The sequence below is a fragment of the Mustelus asterias genome, unplaced genomic scaffold, assembly GCF_964213995.1.
Source record: "Mustelus asterias unplaced genomic scaffold, sMusAst1.hap1.1 HAP1_SCAFFOLD_196, whole genome shotgun sequence".
Classification (NCBI taxonomy): domain Eukaryota; kingdom Metazoa; phylum Chordata; class Chondrichthyes; order Carcharhiniformes; family Triakidae; genus Mustelus; species Mustelus asterias.
The window spans coordinates 627702-640518 of NW_027590189.1; the positions used below are offsets into that span (position 1 = coordinate 627702).

Below are 12817 nucleotides of genomic sequence, written 5' to 3' on the forward strand. Positions count from 1 at the left end.
CTGATTCTGTAACTGTGGAAATAAAGAGTTTCAGCAAAATGGGATAAAAGCAAATTACTGCGGATGCTGGAATCTGAAACCAAAAGAGCAAAAGGTTTGTCAAAGGGTCATCCAGACTTGAAACTTCAGCTCTTTTCTCTCCTGACAGATGCTGCCAGACTTGCTGAGGTTTTCCAGCGTTTTTTCTGTTGGTTTCAGCAAAACGGGGCCTCCATAAAATGACAGCAGACAAAACCGAGACTCAGATTTCACTGACTTCACCAGCTTAAGACTCTCTTGTTCCATTTTAAACTCTGCAACACTCTCGCCTTTTCTCTCCCACAATATTCAGACTTCAGTAACCCGAGCTGGTGGTTAAATAACCGTTCCCTATTTGCTGACTCATTTCACCATCACTCCTGTTCTTCCAGCGCAATCCCGATCCCCACTTCCACTGCTGAAGAACACTAACAGACATCCCTCCCTCCGTGTTCAACTCTTCAATGTTCACCTTTTCAGTTGGGTAGGGTTTCAATTGAGAATCATAACACATCCCATTTCCACCTCCTCGTGGTGTCTGGACCAGATCAGGTAAATTTTCCACTAAAAGGTCTGTTTAATCCTTCTCCCCAAACTCCAGCATCTACAAGGCACAACTCTTGTGTCTAATTGAATAAGCTCCAATTTTCTGAATTAGTGCAGCTCCAACAACTCAGGAAGCTCAACACCATCCAAGACAAAGCAGCTTGATTGGCAATCCTTCTACAAACATCTACTCCCTCCAACACTGACTCACATGGCAGCTGGAGGTGTACCACCTACAAGATGCACTGCAAGCACTCACCAAGGCTTCTTTGACAGCATCTTGCAAACCCGCAACCTCCAGCACCTTGGAGAAGGGCAGCAAATGCATGGGAACATCATCACCTGCACGTTCCCCTCCAAGTCACTCACCATCTATACTCAGAGATTGATCACAATGTGAAATTCACTGCCACAGGAACTAGCTGGACAACTCATCGTTTAAAAAGAAAATGTGATGAGTACATGAGGGAAAGGAGATTAGAAAGATGAGCTGAAAGGCTGAAATGAGGGAGATGGAATGGGAGGTATCTTGTGTGAAATATAAACACCAGCACAGACTAGTTAAACCGAACAATGTCTTTCTGGTCTGGATATTCATAGAATCCCTACAGTGTCGAAGGAGGCCATTCGGCCCATTGAGTCTGCACCCACCACAATCCCACCCAGGCCCTCTTCCCATAACCTCGTGCATTTACCCTAGCTAGCCCCCCTGACACTCAGGGCAATTTAGCATGGCCAATCCACCTAACCCACACATCTTTGGACTGAACAAAGAACAAAGAACAATACAGCACAGGAACAGGCCCTTCGGCCCCCCAAGCCCGCGCCGCTCCCCGGTCCAGGATTGAATCCTGAATCCAGGATCCCCGCCCAATTTTCCAGCCTATCTACATACCAATATCCTATCCACCGAGCTGTCCCTCACAGCTACGATGCTTTGTTCATTACAACCTATTAACTTACCCCCACCCCCCCCATTCCAGACCATGTGATCTCCAGGGAGAGGCGAAAACCCAGAGTGAAAAACCCCAGGTCCAATATGGGGAAAAAAAATCTGGGAAATTCCTCTCCGACCCCCTGAGGCGATCGAAACGAGTCCAGGAGATCACAATGGCCCCGATCGGAAAATGCTTCCCAACCCTAGTCATTTCCACTTCCACGAACACCATATGAATTCCCTGCCCCCGAGACAGGTTCCCAACTATCCGCAGTCTCACTCTGTACTGGCACCAGCAAGATGATCATAGAATGAAGCCTTGAAACGAGAAACCAGGAACAATTAGCCCGCGCCGCTCCTTGGTCCAAACTAGACCACTCTTTTGTATCCCTCCATTCCCACTCCGTTCATATAGCTGTCTAGATAAGTCTTAAACGTTCCCAGTGTGTCCGCCTCCACCACCTTGCCCGGCAACACATTCCAGGCCCCCACGACCCTCTGTGTGAAATATGTCCTTCTGATATCTGTGTTAAACCTCCCCCCCTTCACCTTGAACCTATGACCCCTCGTGAACGTCACCACCGACCCGGGGAAAAGCTTCCCACCGTTCACCCTATCTATGCCTTTCATAATTTTATGCACCTCTATTAAGTCTCCCCTCATCCTCCGTCTTTCCAAGGAGAACAACCCCAGTTTCCCCAATCTCTCCTCATAACCAAGCCCCTCCATACCAGGCAACATCCTGGTAAACCTCCTCTGTACTCTCTCCAAAGCCTCCACGTCCTTCTGGTAGTGTGGTGACCAGAACTGGACGCAGTATTCCAAATGCGGCCGAACCAACGTTCTATACATCTGCAACATCAGACCCCAACTTTTATACTCTATGCCCCGTCCTATAAAGGCAAGCATGCCATATGCCTTCTTCACCACCTTCTCCACCTGTGACGTCACCTTCAAAGATCTGTGGACTTGCACACCCAGGTCCCTCTGCGTCTCTACACCCTTTATGGTTCTTCCATTTATCGTGTAGCTCCTCCCTACATTATTCCCACCAAAATGCATCACTTCGCATTTATCAGGATTGAACTCCATCTGCCATTTCCTTGCCCAAATTTCCAGCCTATCTATATCCTTCTGTAGCCTCTGTGGAAGGAAACCGGAGCAAACCCATGCAGACACGGGGAGAATGTGCAAACTCCACACAGACAGTGACCCAAGCCGGGATTCGAACCCGGGACCCTGGCATTGTGAGTCAGCAGCGCTAACCACTGTGTCACCATGTCGCCCAAGAATGAGAGAATTCTCTGTGATTCAATGTAATCTCTGACCAGTTCTTGATCAGTAAGTTCCACCATTTGCACTGCACCGGTCAGAGTATAACCTGATGCTGAGTAATCACACTGAGATTCTGTCATGTGTAAAATTACAAATTACAACATTGTCATTGAAATTGGTGCACAGAAATTTTCATCAATCAGATCCACTCTCAAAAATGTTCTCCCAAACAACGCACTCTCTCAGATCTTTTCAGCAAGGATCCACTTCCAGGATTTCAATCTCTCCTTTCACTATTCTTCTGCCTCAGATTATCACATGCACTCAAGCTTCCACACAATCTCTCAGGTACCCAGCCATATCAACAGAACACCACTGTTTCACAGGTGGTACCAAAGTCCCAACCTTAGGATTACTTCAGATTCTGGCTTTTTGCCAGCCAACTTCACCAGGTGTGTTGCCTTTAACTGGAAGCCTCTCTCTACCCCTTTCTTTAACTTCAGGGAACAGTATCTTGTTCAGATTCCCTTTGACTTCAGTTTTCCTCAGACCTTTTTCATTCCCTGGTTTCTGGAACTATCTGTTCTTCAACTTCTGGGACTTTCTTTCTTGCCCTTACTCCATTGTTCTGCCTAATGGTTCTGGCAGTTTCCTCTTCAGCTAACTCAAAAATTATTTCTGACCCAAAATGGCCACTGGTTGCCAAGTCTTTCCTTACCTAGTCTTTACTTATGTGTGTTTTCACATTGTAAACTCTCTGAACACAATACAGGCACAGTTTGAAATGAAACCAAAACCCCATACATGCAAACACCTTTATTTAACATTAATCTATGAAAGTTTTAACCCTTCTGTACACAGAAACACCGAATTAAACTCACTTAAATGTATATCTTATTTCTAATATCCAACAATACAAATATAGGTTACTGAATCGACTGCTTGACAGAGAGAAACTAAAGCAAGATGAGTTTAGGGTTGGGCAAATTTTTAAACACATATTGACCCAATGGAAGCGAGGGAAACAGCAGAGGCAGCTGATCAGACTGTCTCAATCTTAGTGACAAAGGAGCTTCATGAGCTCCTCAGACTTGCTGTTGTCGGTGAGGATGGAGGAGAGAGGGAGAACCCTTCAAAAGGAACTAAAACAGAAAATGCTGGAACGGTAGGTTTTGTCTGCAAAGCGCACAATAAACAATACTGTTCACTGTATCCCAATACATGCGACAATAATAAATCAAACAAAAAATCAGATCAAAATAAGATACTGCAGATACTGGAAATCGAACCTCAAAACTGAGTGGATCTCTTCCCAAACTCAGAGCAGGTGAATAGCCTCTCCCCAGTGTGAACTCGCTGGTGTACAGGGATTCCCTGAACCACGTCTCACAGTAAAAGCAGCTGAATGCTCTCTCATTAGTGTGAACACGTTGATGAGACATCAGTTCTCTACAGCTTTTATAGCAGTTCTCACAGTCTGGGCATTTAAAAGGTCTCTCCCCAGAGTGAAGCGGGGGTGGTTGGAGGGTAGATTATGGAGTGAATCCCTTCCAAAAGTGTCCTGGACCAGAACCCATAAATTATGTTCGGAAGCCAGATTAGATCCAAACAAAGTTTTCGATTTTGGCATAAATGTGAGGATCGGAGGCTTCACTCCAGGAGTAATTCCACTGACAAATTAGGAATCTTTCATGGTAAAACAAACTTTATTTAACAACAGCTTGAATATAATTCCAAAAAATGAAGCAGCTGAACTATTAACAGTTGAACAATATTGAAAAGTGAAAGGAAACAACTTTAATTTCTAATTTAGCACAATTTCAGTTCCAAATATGCAACATTCCTCAGAGATGTAGATCCCACTTCAGTTACAGTGAGAAACCATAAATATACTTGCTATAATGAGTATAGACTGTCCTGAAGCTTTCAGAGAGAAGACAAGTCTTAGAGCAGCTTGTAGAAACCCTCCATCTTCAAACAGTCCCCGGTGTGCTTCCAGCTCTGACGGGTAACTGAAACTCTCCTCACGGTCTGCACATTTTCATGGTTTCTCCCTAATTTGAAATCCAATCACAACTTGTGAATTCGCTGGTGCGTCAGAAGATTCGATGAGGTAACGTATCCCTTCCCACACTGCAAGCAGGTGAACGGCCTCTCCCCAGTGTGAACCCGCTGATGTATTGCTAGTTTAGAGGACTGATTGAATCCCTTCTCACACACAGAACAGATGAATGGCCTCTCCTCTGTGTGGATTCGCTGGTGTATTGCTAGGTTGGATGAGTGATTGAATCCTTTCCCACACACACAGCAGATGAATGGTTTCTCCCCAGTGTGAACTCGCTGGTGTGTCAGCAGAGTTGATGAGCGACTGAATCCTTTCCCACACACAGAGCAGGTGAATGGCCTCTCCCCAGTGTGAATTCGCTGGTGTGTGAACAAGGTGGCTGACTGAGCAAATCCCTTTCCACACTGGGAACAGGTGAATGGCCTCTCCCCAGTGTGAACTCGCTGGTGTTTCAACAAAGTAGATGAGTCAGCAAATCCCTTCCCACACTGGGAGCAAGTGAATGGCCTCTCCTGAGTGTGAGTTCGCTGGTGTATCAGCAGAGTGGATGAGTGAGAAAATCCCTTCCCACATTCAGAGCAGGTGAACGGTTTCTCCCCAGTGTGAACACGCTGGTGTATTGCTAGGTTGGATGACTGATTGAATCCCTTCCCACATTGGGAGCAGGTGAATGGCCTCTCCTCAGCATGAGTCCTCTGGTGTATATGTAAGCTGGATAACTGAGTGAATCCCTTCCCACACTGGGAGCAGGTGAATGGCCTCTCCCCAGTGTGACTGCGTCGATGAGTTTCCAGCAGGGATGGGTAATTGAATTCCTTCCCACAATCCTCACACTTCCATGCCATCTCCCTGTTGTGACTGCAATTATGTTCCCAAAGGCCAGATGATTGGTTGAAGTCTTGTCCACAAACAGAACACATGTACAGTTTCTCCCCACTGTGAGTGGTGCTTTTTTCTTCCAATTTCAAAATGCAATGATATTCAGGTTACAATAAATTGGCCGACTCATCAGATTCTGATATCATGTTTTGTTTCAGTTTCTCAACTGCAAATCTTCTTCTTGTGAACCCCTGTGAAATTGATTTAAAACAGAAAAAAGTGAGTGAGAAAGAACCCACAAAAACACAACGGTGGGTTGTGAAATTGAGCTGAATGCATCTGGTAATTTGTGGAGCTGCCGTGATGAAAGGGTAACCAAGAAAGCTGCTGGATTGTCATACAAACCCAACTGGTTCACTGATATCCTTCAGGGAATGAAACCTGCCACACAGCCTGGGTCTACACAGGACTTTGGGAGGAGATAGAGAGAAGTAGGAGTGGCTGAGGTGAAGGCAAGGAATTTTATACATCTACAACTTGACAAGAACTTTGACAGAATCTCACAAACCCTCAACTCCACCAACTGGAAGGACCAAGATAGCAGATGGGTATAAACACCATCACCTCCGAGTTCCTCCAACCCACACACCATCCTGACTTATCTGACTTCCAGTACTAAACGAACAGAAATTTCTTTCATATAAATACTGGGAAGACTGAACCCACTGAACATTGGAGAGAGTGCAGAGAAGGTTTACCAGGATGTTGCCTGGTATGGAGGGTCTTAGCTATGAGGAGAGATTGGGTAGACTGGGGTTGTTCTCCTTGGAAAGACGGAGAATGAGGGGAGATCTAATAGAGGTATACAAGATTATGAAGGGTATAGATAGGGTGAACAGTGGGAAGCTTTTTCCCAGGTCGGAGGTGACGATCACGAGGGGTCACGGGCTCAAGCTGAGAGGGGCGAAGTATAACTCAGACATCAGAGGGACGTTTTTTACACAGAGGGTGGTGGGGGCCTGGAATGCGCTGCCAAGTAGGGTGGTGGAGGCAGGCACGCTGACATCGTTTAAGACTTACCTGGATAGTCACATGAGCAGCCTGGGAATGGAGGGATACAAACGATTGGTCTAGTTGGACCAAGGAGCGGCACAGGCTTGGAGGGCCGAAGGGCCTGTTTCCTGTGCTGTACTGTTCTTTGTCTTCAGTCCCCTCTCCAAGCTCCACTTGCTCGCCAACAACTCTATCCCTCTTCCTGGCAACATGTCTGACCTGAACCAGGCTGTTCACAACCCTGGTGAAATATTTCACCCCAAGATGAGCTTCCAGCCACATGTCCACATCATCATCACTATTTCCATCTCAGTGACATCGCCCGACTCCACCCCAGTCTCAGCTCATCTAGAATTCTCATCCATTCCATTCTGATGTGAAACTCAGGGGAATGGGAATATAGAGAGGGAATGGGACTGGCTGAATTGCTCCAAAGAGGGTTGGCATGGATTTGAGTTGCCAAATGGATTCCTTTTGTGTTGTAATGTCTCCATCAGTGGAAATAGGTAACGTTGACACAGTGCCTTTTATATATCAAGACGAGAAATAGGGATTCATAAATAACATAGCACGTACCATATAACTACATTAAACATATCTCTGTCCCAGGCGAATTTACTGTTCATTCAAACAGCCTTCTCCTGGGAAAACTCCCCCTTTAATTGTGAACATTAGGTAAGAGGCTATCCTATTAGCCAGATAAATAAATGCGACAACCTGAGGGAGCCAAAAGATGTCAATATCTTTGAGAAAGAAAAAGATACCTGGGCCTAATCCTGCTAATTCCGATGTTCGTCTGTAATCGTTCCAGAGTCTGCAGCCTCCCTGGATTCACTTCCTTTCCCTTCAGTAGCTGCAAGTCCCCAGTTTCCCCCAGAATGAGAAAAGAAATGGAAAGGGGGAAACATTGATTTCCTCCCAGATGTTGTCCAGAGGAGGGAGTTTCACTCTGAAAATCATCAACAAACTTCCGCATTGTGACGTCAATGGAGGCCTGCCTATATCAGCCCATAGGAACCAGTCTGCACCGCAGTGACATCTTCGGGTTCTAGTGCGCAGGCCCGGGGGCCGCGGAGACGGGAGCCCCGCCCCCACCCATTGTTCCCCTCCTGCACCTCCTCCAGCCACGGTTTCCAGGCAACCGGCTGGCGGCTCCGGCCAGAGCGAGAAGCCGCTCGGTGATCTCCCCCTCCCCCCTCTTTCTCCGGCGGCTACGGCTCCAAAAAGAGACCGAGAACGACCGCTGGCGGCAGCCGCACTGCGCCTGCTCCGGACAGCTCGGCTCAGCAGCACTCTCTGCGCCTGCTCCGGACAGCTCAGCTCAGCAGCGCTCTCTGCGCCTGCTCCGGACAGCTCGGCTCAGCAGCGCTCTCTGCGCCTGCTCCGGACAGCTCGGCTCAGCAGCGCTCTCTGCGCCTGCGTGCTGGGCTGCCAGCTGAGGGAGTGGGGGAGGGGACTTTGCAAAATCTCCTCCCATCATTTTCTTCCAAGTCCCGCAGTTTGATTTGAAACAGAACAGCTTCTGTTTGTAGCTTCACCACAGACTCAAACTTCACCACAGACTCAAACTTCACCACAGACTCAAACTTCACCCACAGACTCAAACTTCACCACAGACTCAAACTTCACCACAGACTCAAACTTCACCACAGACTCAAACTTCACACACAGACTCAAACTTCACCACAGACTCAAACTTCACCACAGACTCAAACTTCACACACAGACTCAAACTTCACCACAGACTCAAACTTCACACACAGACTCAAACTTCACCACAGACTCAAACTTCACCACAGACTCAAACTTCACCACAGACTCAAACTTCACCACAGACTCAAACTTCACACACAGACTCAAACTTCACCACAGACTCAAACTTCACACACAGGCTCAAACTTCACACACAGACTCAAACTTCACCACAGACTCAAACTTCACCACAGACTCAAACTTCACACACAGACTCAAACTTCACACACAGACTCAAACTTCACCACAGACTCAAACTTCACACACAGACTCAAACTTCACACACAGACTCAAACTTCACACACAGACTCAAACTTCACCACAGACTCAAACTTCACACACAGGCTCAAACTTCACACACAGACTCAAACTTCACACACAGACTCAAACTTCACACACAGACTCAAACTTCACCACGGACTCAAACTTCACCACAGACTCAAACTTCACACACAGACTCAAACTTCACACACAGACTCAAACTTCACACACAGACTCAAACTTCACACACAGACTCAAACTTCACCACAGACTCAAACTTCACCACAGACTCAAACTTCACCACAGACTCAAACTTCACACACAGACTCAAACTTCACACACAGACTCAAACTTCACGCACAGACTCAAACTTCACACACAGACTCAAACTTCACACACAGACTCAAACTTCACACACAGACTCAAACTTCACACACAGACTCAAACTTCACCACAGACTCAAACTTCACCACAGACTCAAACTTCACCACAGACTCAAACTTCACACACAGACTCAAACTTCACACACAGACTCAAACTTCACCACGGACTCAAACTTCACCACAGACTCAAACTTCACACACAGACTCAAACTTCACACACAGACTCAAACTTCACACACAGACTCAAACTTCACACACAGACTCAAACTTCACCACAGACTCAAACTTCACCACAGACTCAAACTTCACACACAGACTCCAACTTCACACACAGACTCAAACTTCACCACAGACTCAAACTTCACACACAGACTCAAACTTCACCACAGACTCAAACTTCACCACAGACTCAAACTTCACACACAAACTCAAACTTCACACACAGACTCAAACTTCACCACAGACTCAAACTTCACCACAGACTCAAACTTCACCACAGACTCAAACTTCACACACAGACTCAAACTGCATCCTCTGGACAACATCTGTGAGGAAAACACTTTCTTTCTCCCCCTGGGAAATACAGAGACAGAGAAATTCTCTGGAACTGGAATTAGAGCCAAATATGGTGAGGGGGGAAATGTTTGTGATTTTGTGGAACCTGTTTTATTGTCTGAGCTTTTTAAAGACAATTTTACTCTGTCTATTCAAATACTGTTTGTCTGTTAATGCATGATTCATTGATGTTGATTTTAATTTGATTATTGCAAGGTGAAATCTTTCCCTTTGTTTATTCCATTGGGTTTGTCTGGGAATTTGTTAATTTTAAGGTTATTGTATTCATAGGGATCATAACAACATTGATACATCTAGAGTTATTATAAGAACATCAGAACTAGGAGCAGGAGTAGGCCATCTGGCCCCTTGAGCCTGCTCCACCATTCAATAAGATCATGGCTGATTTTTTTGTGGACTCAGCTCCACTTGCCCACCCACTCACCACAACCCTTAATTCCTTTACTGTTCAAAAATTTATCTATCCTTTCCTTAAAAACATTCAATGAGGTAGCCTCAACTGCTTCACTGGGCAGGGAATTACACAGATTCACAACCTTTGTGTGAAGAAGTTCCTCCTCAACTCAGTTGAGTTATAGAAGATCAGCCCTCATTCTTCGAAACTTTGAGAGAATAGAGGCCCAGTCTCCTCCGAGGAAACTTCCACCCTTCCAGGGATTTGTCGAATGAACCCTTGCTCCACTCCCTCTATTGCAAGTGTATCCTTCCTTTAGTAAGGAGACAAAAGCTCCACACAATACTCCAGGTAATGCAGGGAGAGTGTGGGACAGTTATTTACAGCTTTCGGGGAACAAGATAGAAAATAATGCTTCATAGAAATTAACAACTGCCAATTGTAGATTCTATCCTTAACTGACGGTGATGAAATTTGTAAACCTCTTTTACAGGATCTTCAAAGTGGGAGGATTTGCAGACACAAATTTCAAATCAAGCATCAAGTGAAGAATTGACAGAGTCACTCGATTATCAGGATCTGAATATCATTAGCCTTTGAATCTGGAAGGAGAAATGTCTTTCTGTTCTGTTTGCTTCAGAAAGTTTTAAACATCAGTGTGACTGGAAAAGCAGCAAGATACAAACATCTGGGTGAGAGTGTTCCAGTGACAGTTACATAGTTTGAACGACCATCACCATTTACACCAGGAAGAGATTGTACAGACGCTTTGTGTGGCCACCTCAGCTGAACAACAAACCTGGAGACAGGGACACCCACACCATGGAGAAACCGTGGAAATGTGGGGATTGTGGGAAGGGATTCAAATCCCCGTCTCAGCTGGAAATTCATCGGCGCAGTCACACTGGGGAGAGACCGTTCACCTGCTGTTATTGTGGTAAGGGATTCACTCATTCATCCCACCTGCTGAGACACCAGCGGGTTCACACCAAGGAGAGGCCGTTCACCTGCTCCGAGTGTGGGAAGACCTTCACTACTTCATCTGATCTGCTGACACACCAGCGAATTCACACTGGGGAAAGGCCATTCACTTGCTCTGAGTGTGAGATGGGATTCAGTCGGTTATCTCACTTGCAGGCACATCAGCGAGTTCACACCGGGGAGAAGCCGTTCACCTGCTCTGATTGCGGCAAGGGATTCTCTCACTCCTCCAACCTGCGGATACACCAACGCACTCACACTGGGGAGAGGCCGTTCACCTGTACTGAGTGTGGGAAGGCATTCATTGACTCATCAAGCCTGCGGATACACCAACGAGTTCACACCAAAGAGAGGCCGTTTACCTGCTCCGAGTGTGGAAAGGGATTCAGTCGGTCATCCTACCTGAAGGCACACCAGCGGATTCACACTGGGGAGTGGCCACCCACCTGCTCTGAGTGTGGGAAAGCATTCATTGATTCATCCAGCCGGCAGATACACCAGCGTCTTCACACTGCGGAGAGGACATTCACCTGCTCTGAGTGTGGGAAGAGATTCAGTCGGTCAACCTACCTGCGCAACCACCAGCGAGTTCACAAGTGATGACAGGGATTGGATTCTGCTGTTATTGCTGCTGTTAATCACACCCAGGACTGAACCATGTTCATTCTGATAGTTGGTGAATTGGGAGGGTTCGAAGATCCTGGATCAGAAGGTCCAGCTCTGCTGGATTGGTCTTTCTCACAACTTTGCTTCCAGTGGACTGGGAGAGCAGATTTCCACAAATGAACCACACAAGCTGATGAAGGAAATTTATTTTATTCTGGATAGTAAATCCTATTTCCCCTATCACTTCAAGTAGATCTAAAATAAATACATTAGTCTCTGTTCCATTGAGTCTACAGCACAGGGCCAGGCCAGTCGGCTCAATTGGTCTGTGTCAGTATTTATGCTCCACATGAGCCTCCACCCACCCCTCTTCATCTCCCCCCATCAGCATATCCTTCTATTCCTTTCTCCCTCATGTATCGAGCTTCCCCTTCAATGTATTCATGCTGTTCACCTCAACCACTCGCTGTGGTGGTGAGTTCTACATTCTCTCCACTCGCTGGTAAAGGTGTTTTTTATTAAATCCGTACTGGATTATTGAACCCCTTCATAATCTTGAAGACTTCCATCAGTCTTCAGTTTTCCAGAGAAAAGTAACACCGGTGTTTTCAGAGGGTTAAATGCTCTCAGTTCTGGAATTATTCTCATGGGGTAAACCAGTTAGTCCCATTGCCCCGTTCTATCCCTTTATCCTTTCAATTCTATTTCCTGCAAGTGTCCGTCCATTTTCCTTGTTAAATCGTTCATCATCTCTGCTTCCACCACCCTCACAGGCAGTGAGTTCCAGCTCATTCCCACTCATTGCATAAAACATCCCTTTCTCACATCCCCCTGCATCTCTCGCTAAGAATATATAAATCTCTGCATCCTTATCCTTGCACCATCAGCTAATGGGAACAGCTTTATCATAGAATCACAGAAACCCTACAGTGCAGAAAGAGGCCATTTGGTCCATCGAGTCTGCAACGACCACAATCCCACCCAGGCCCTACCCCCATATCCCTACACATTTACCCGCTAATCCCTCTAACCTACGCATCTCAGGACACTAAGGGGCAATTTTAGCATGACCAATTAACCTAACCCGCACTTCTTTGGACTGTGGGAGGAAACCGGAGCACCCGGAGGAAACCCACGCAGACACGAGGAGA

General features: G+C 46.3%; 2 protein-coding genes across 2 annotated transcripts in view; both read right to left on the bottom strand.

The window, feature by feature from the left end:
• The window catches only part of LOC144485514 (uncharacterized), a 175567-nt gene that overhangs the window by 100144 nt on the left and 62606 nt on the right, over window positions 1–12817 (bottom strand). The window lies entirely within an intron of this gene.
• LOC144485515 (uncharacterized) lies at window positions 4008–7690 on the bottom strand. Its single transcript, XM_078203659.1, has 2 exons — window positions 7478–7690; window positions 4008–5911 (listed from the first exon to the last, which is right to left on the bottom strand). The coding sequence occupies exon 2, from the start codon at window positions 5759–5761 to the stop codon at window positions 4847–4849; it is 915 nt and encodes a 304-aa protein (XP_078059785.1). The 5' UTR covers window positions 5762–5911; window positions 7478–7690; the 3' UTR covers window positions 4008–4846.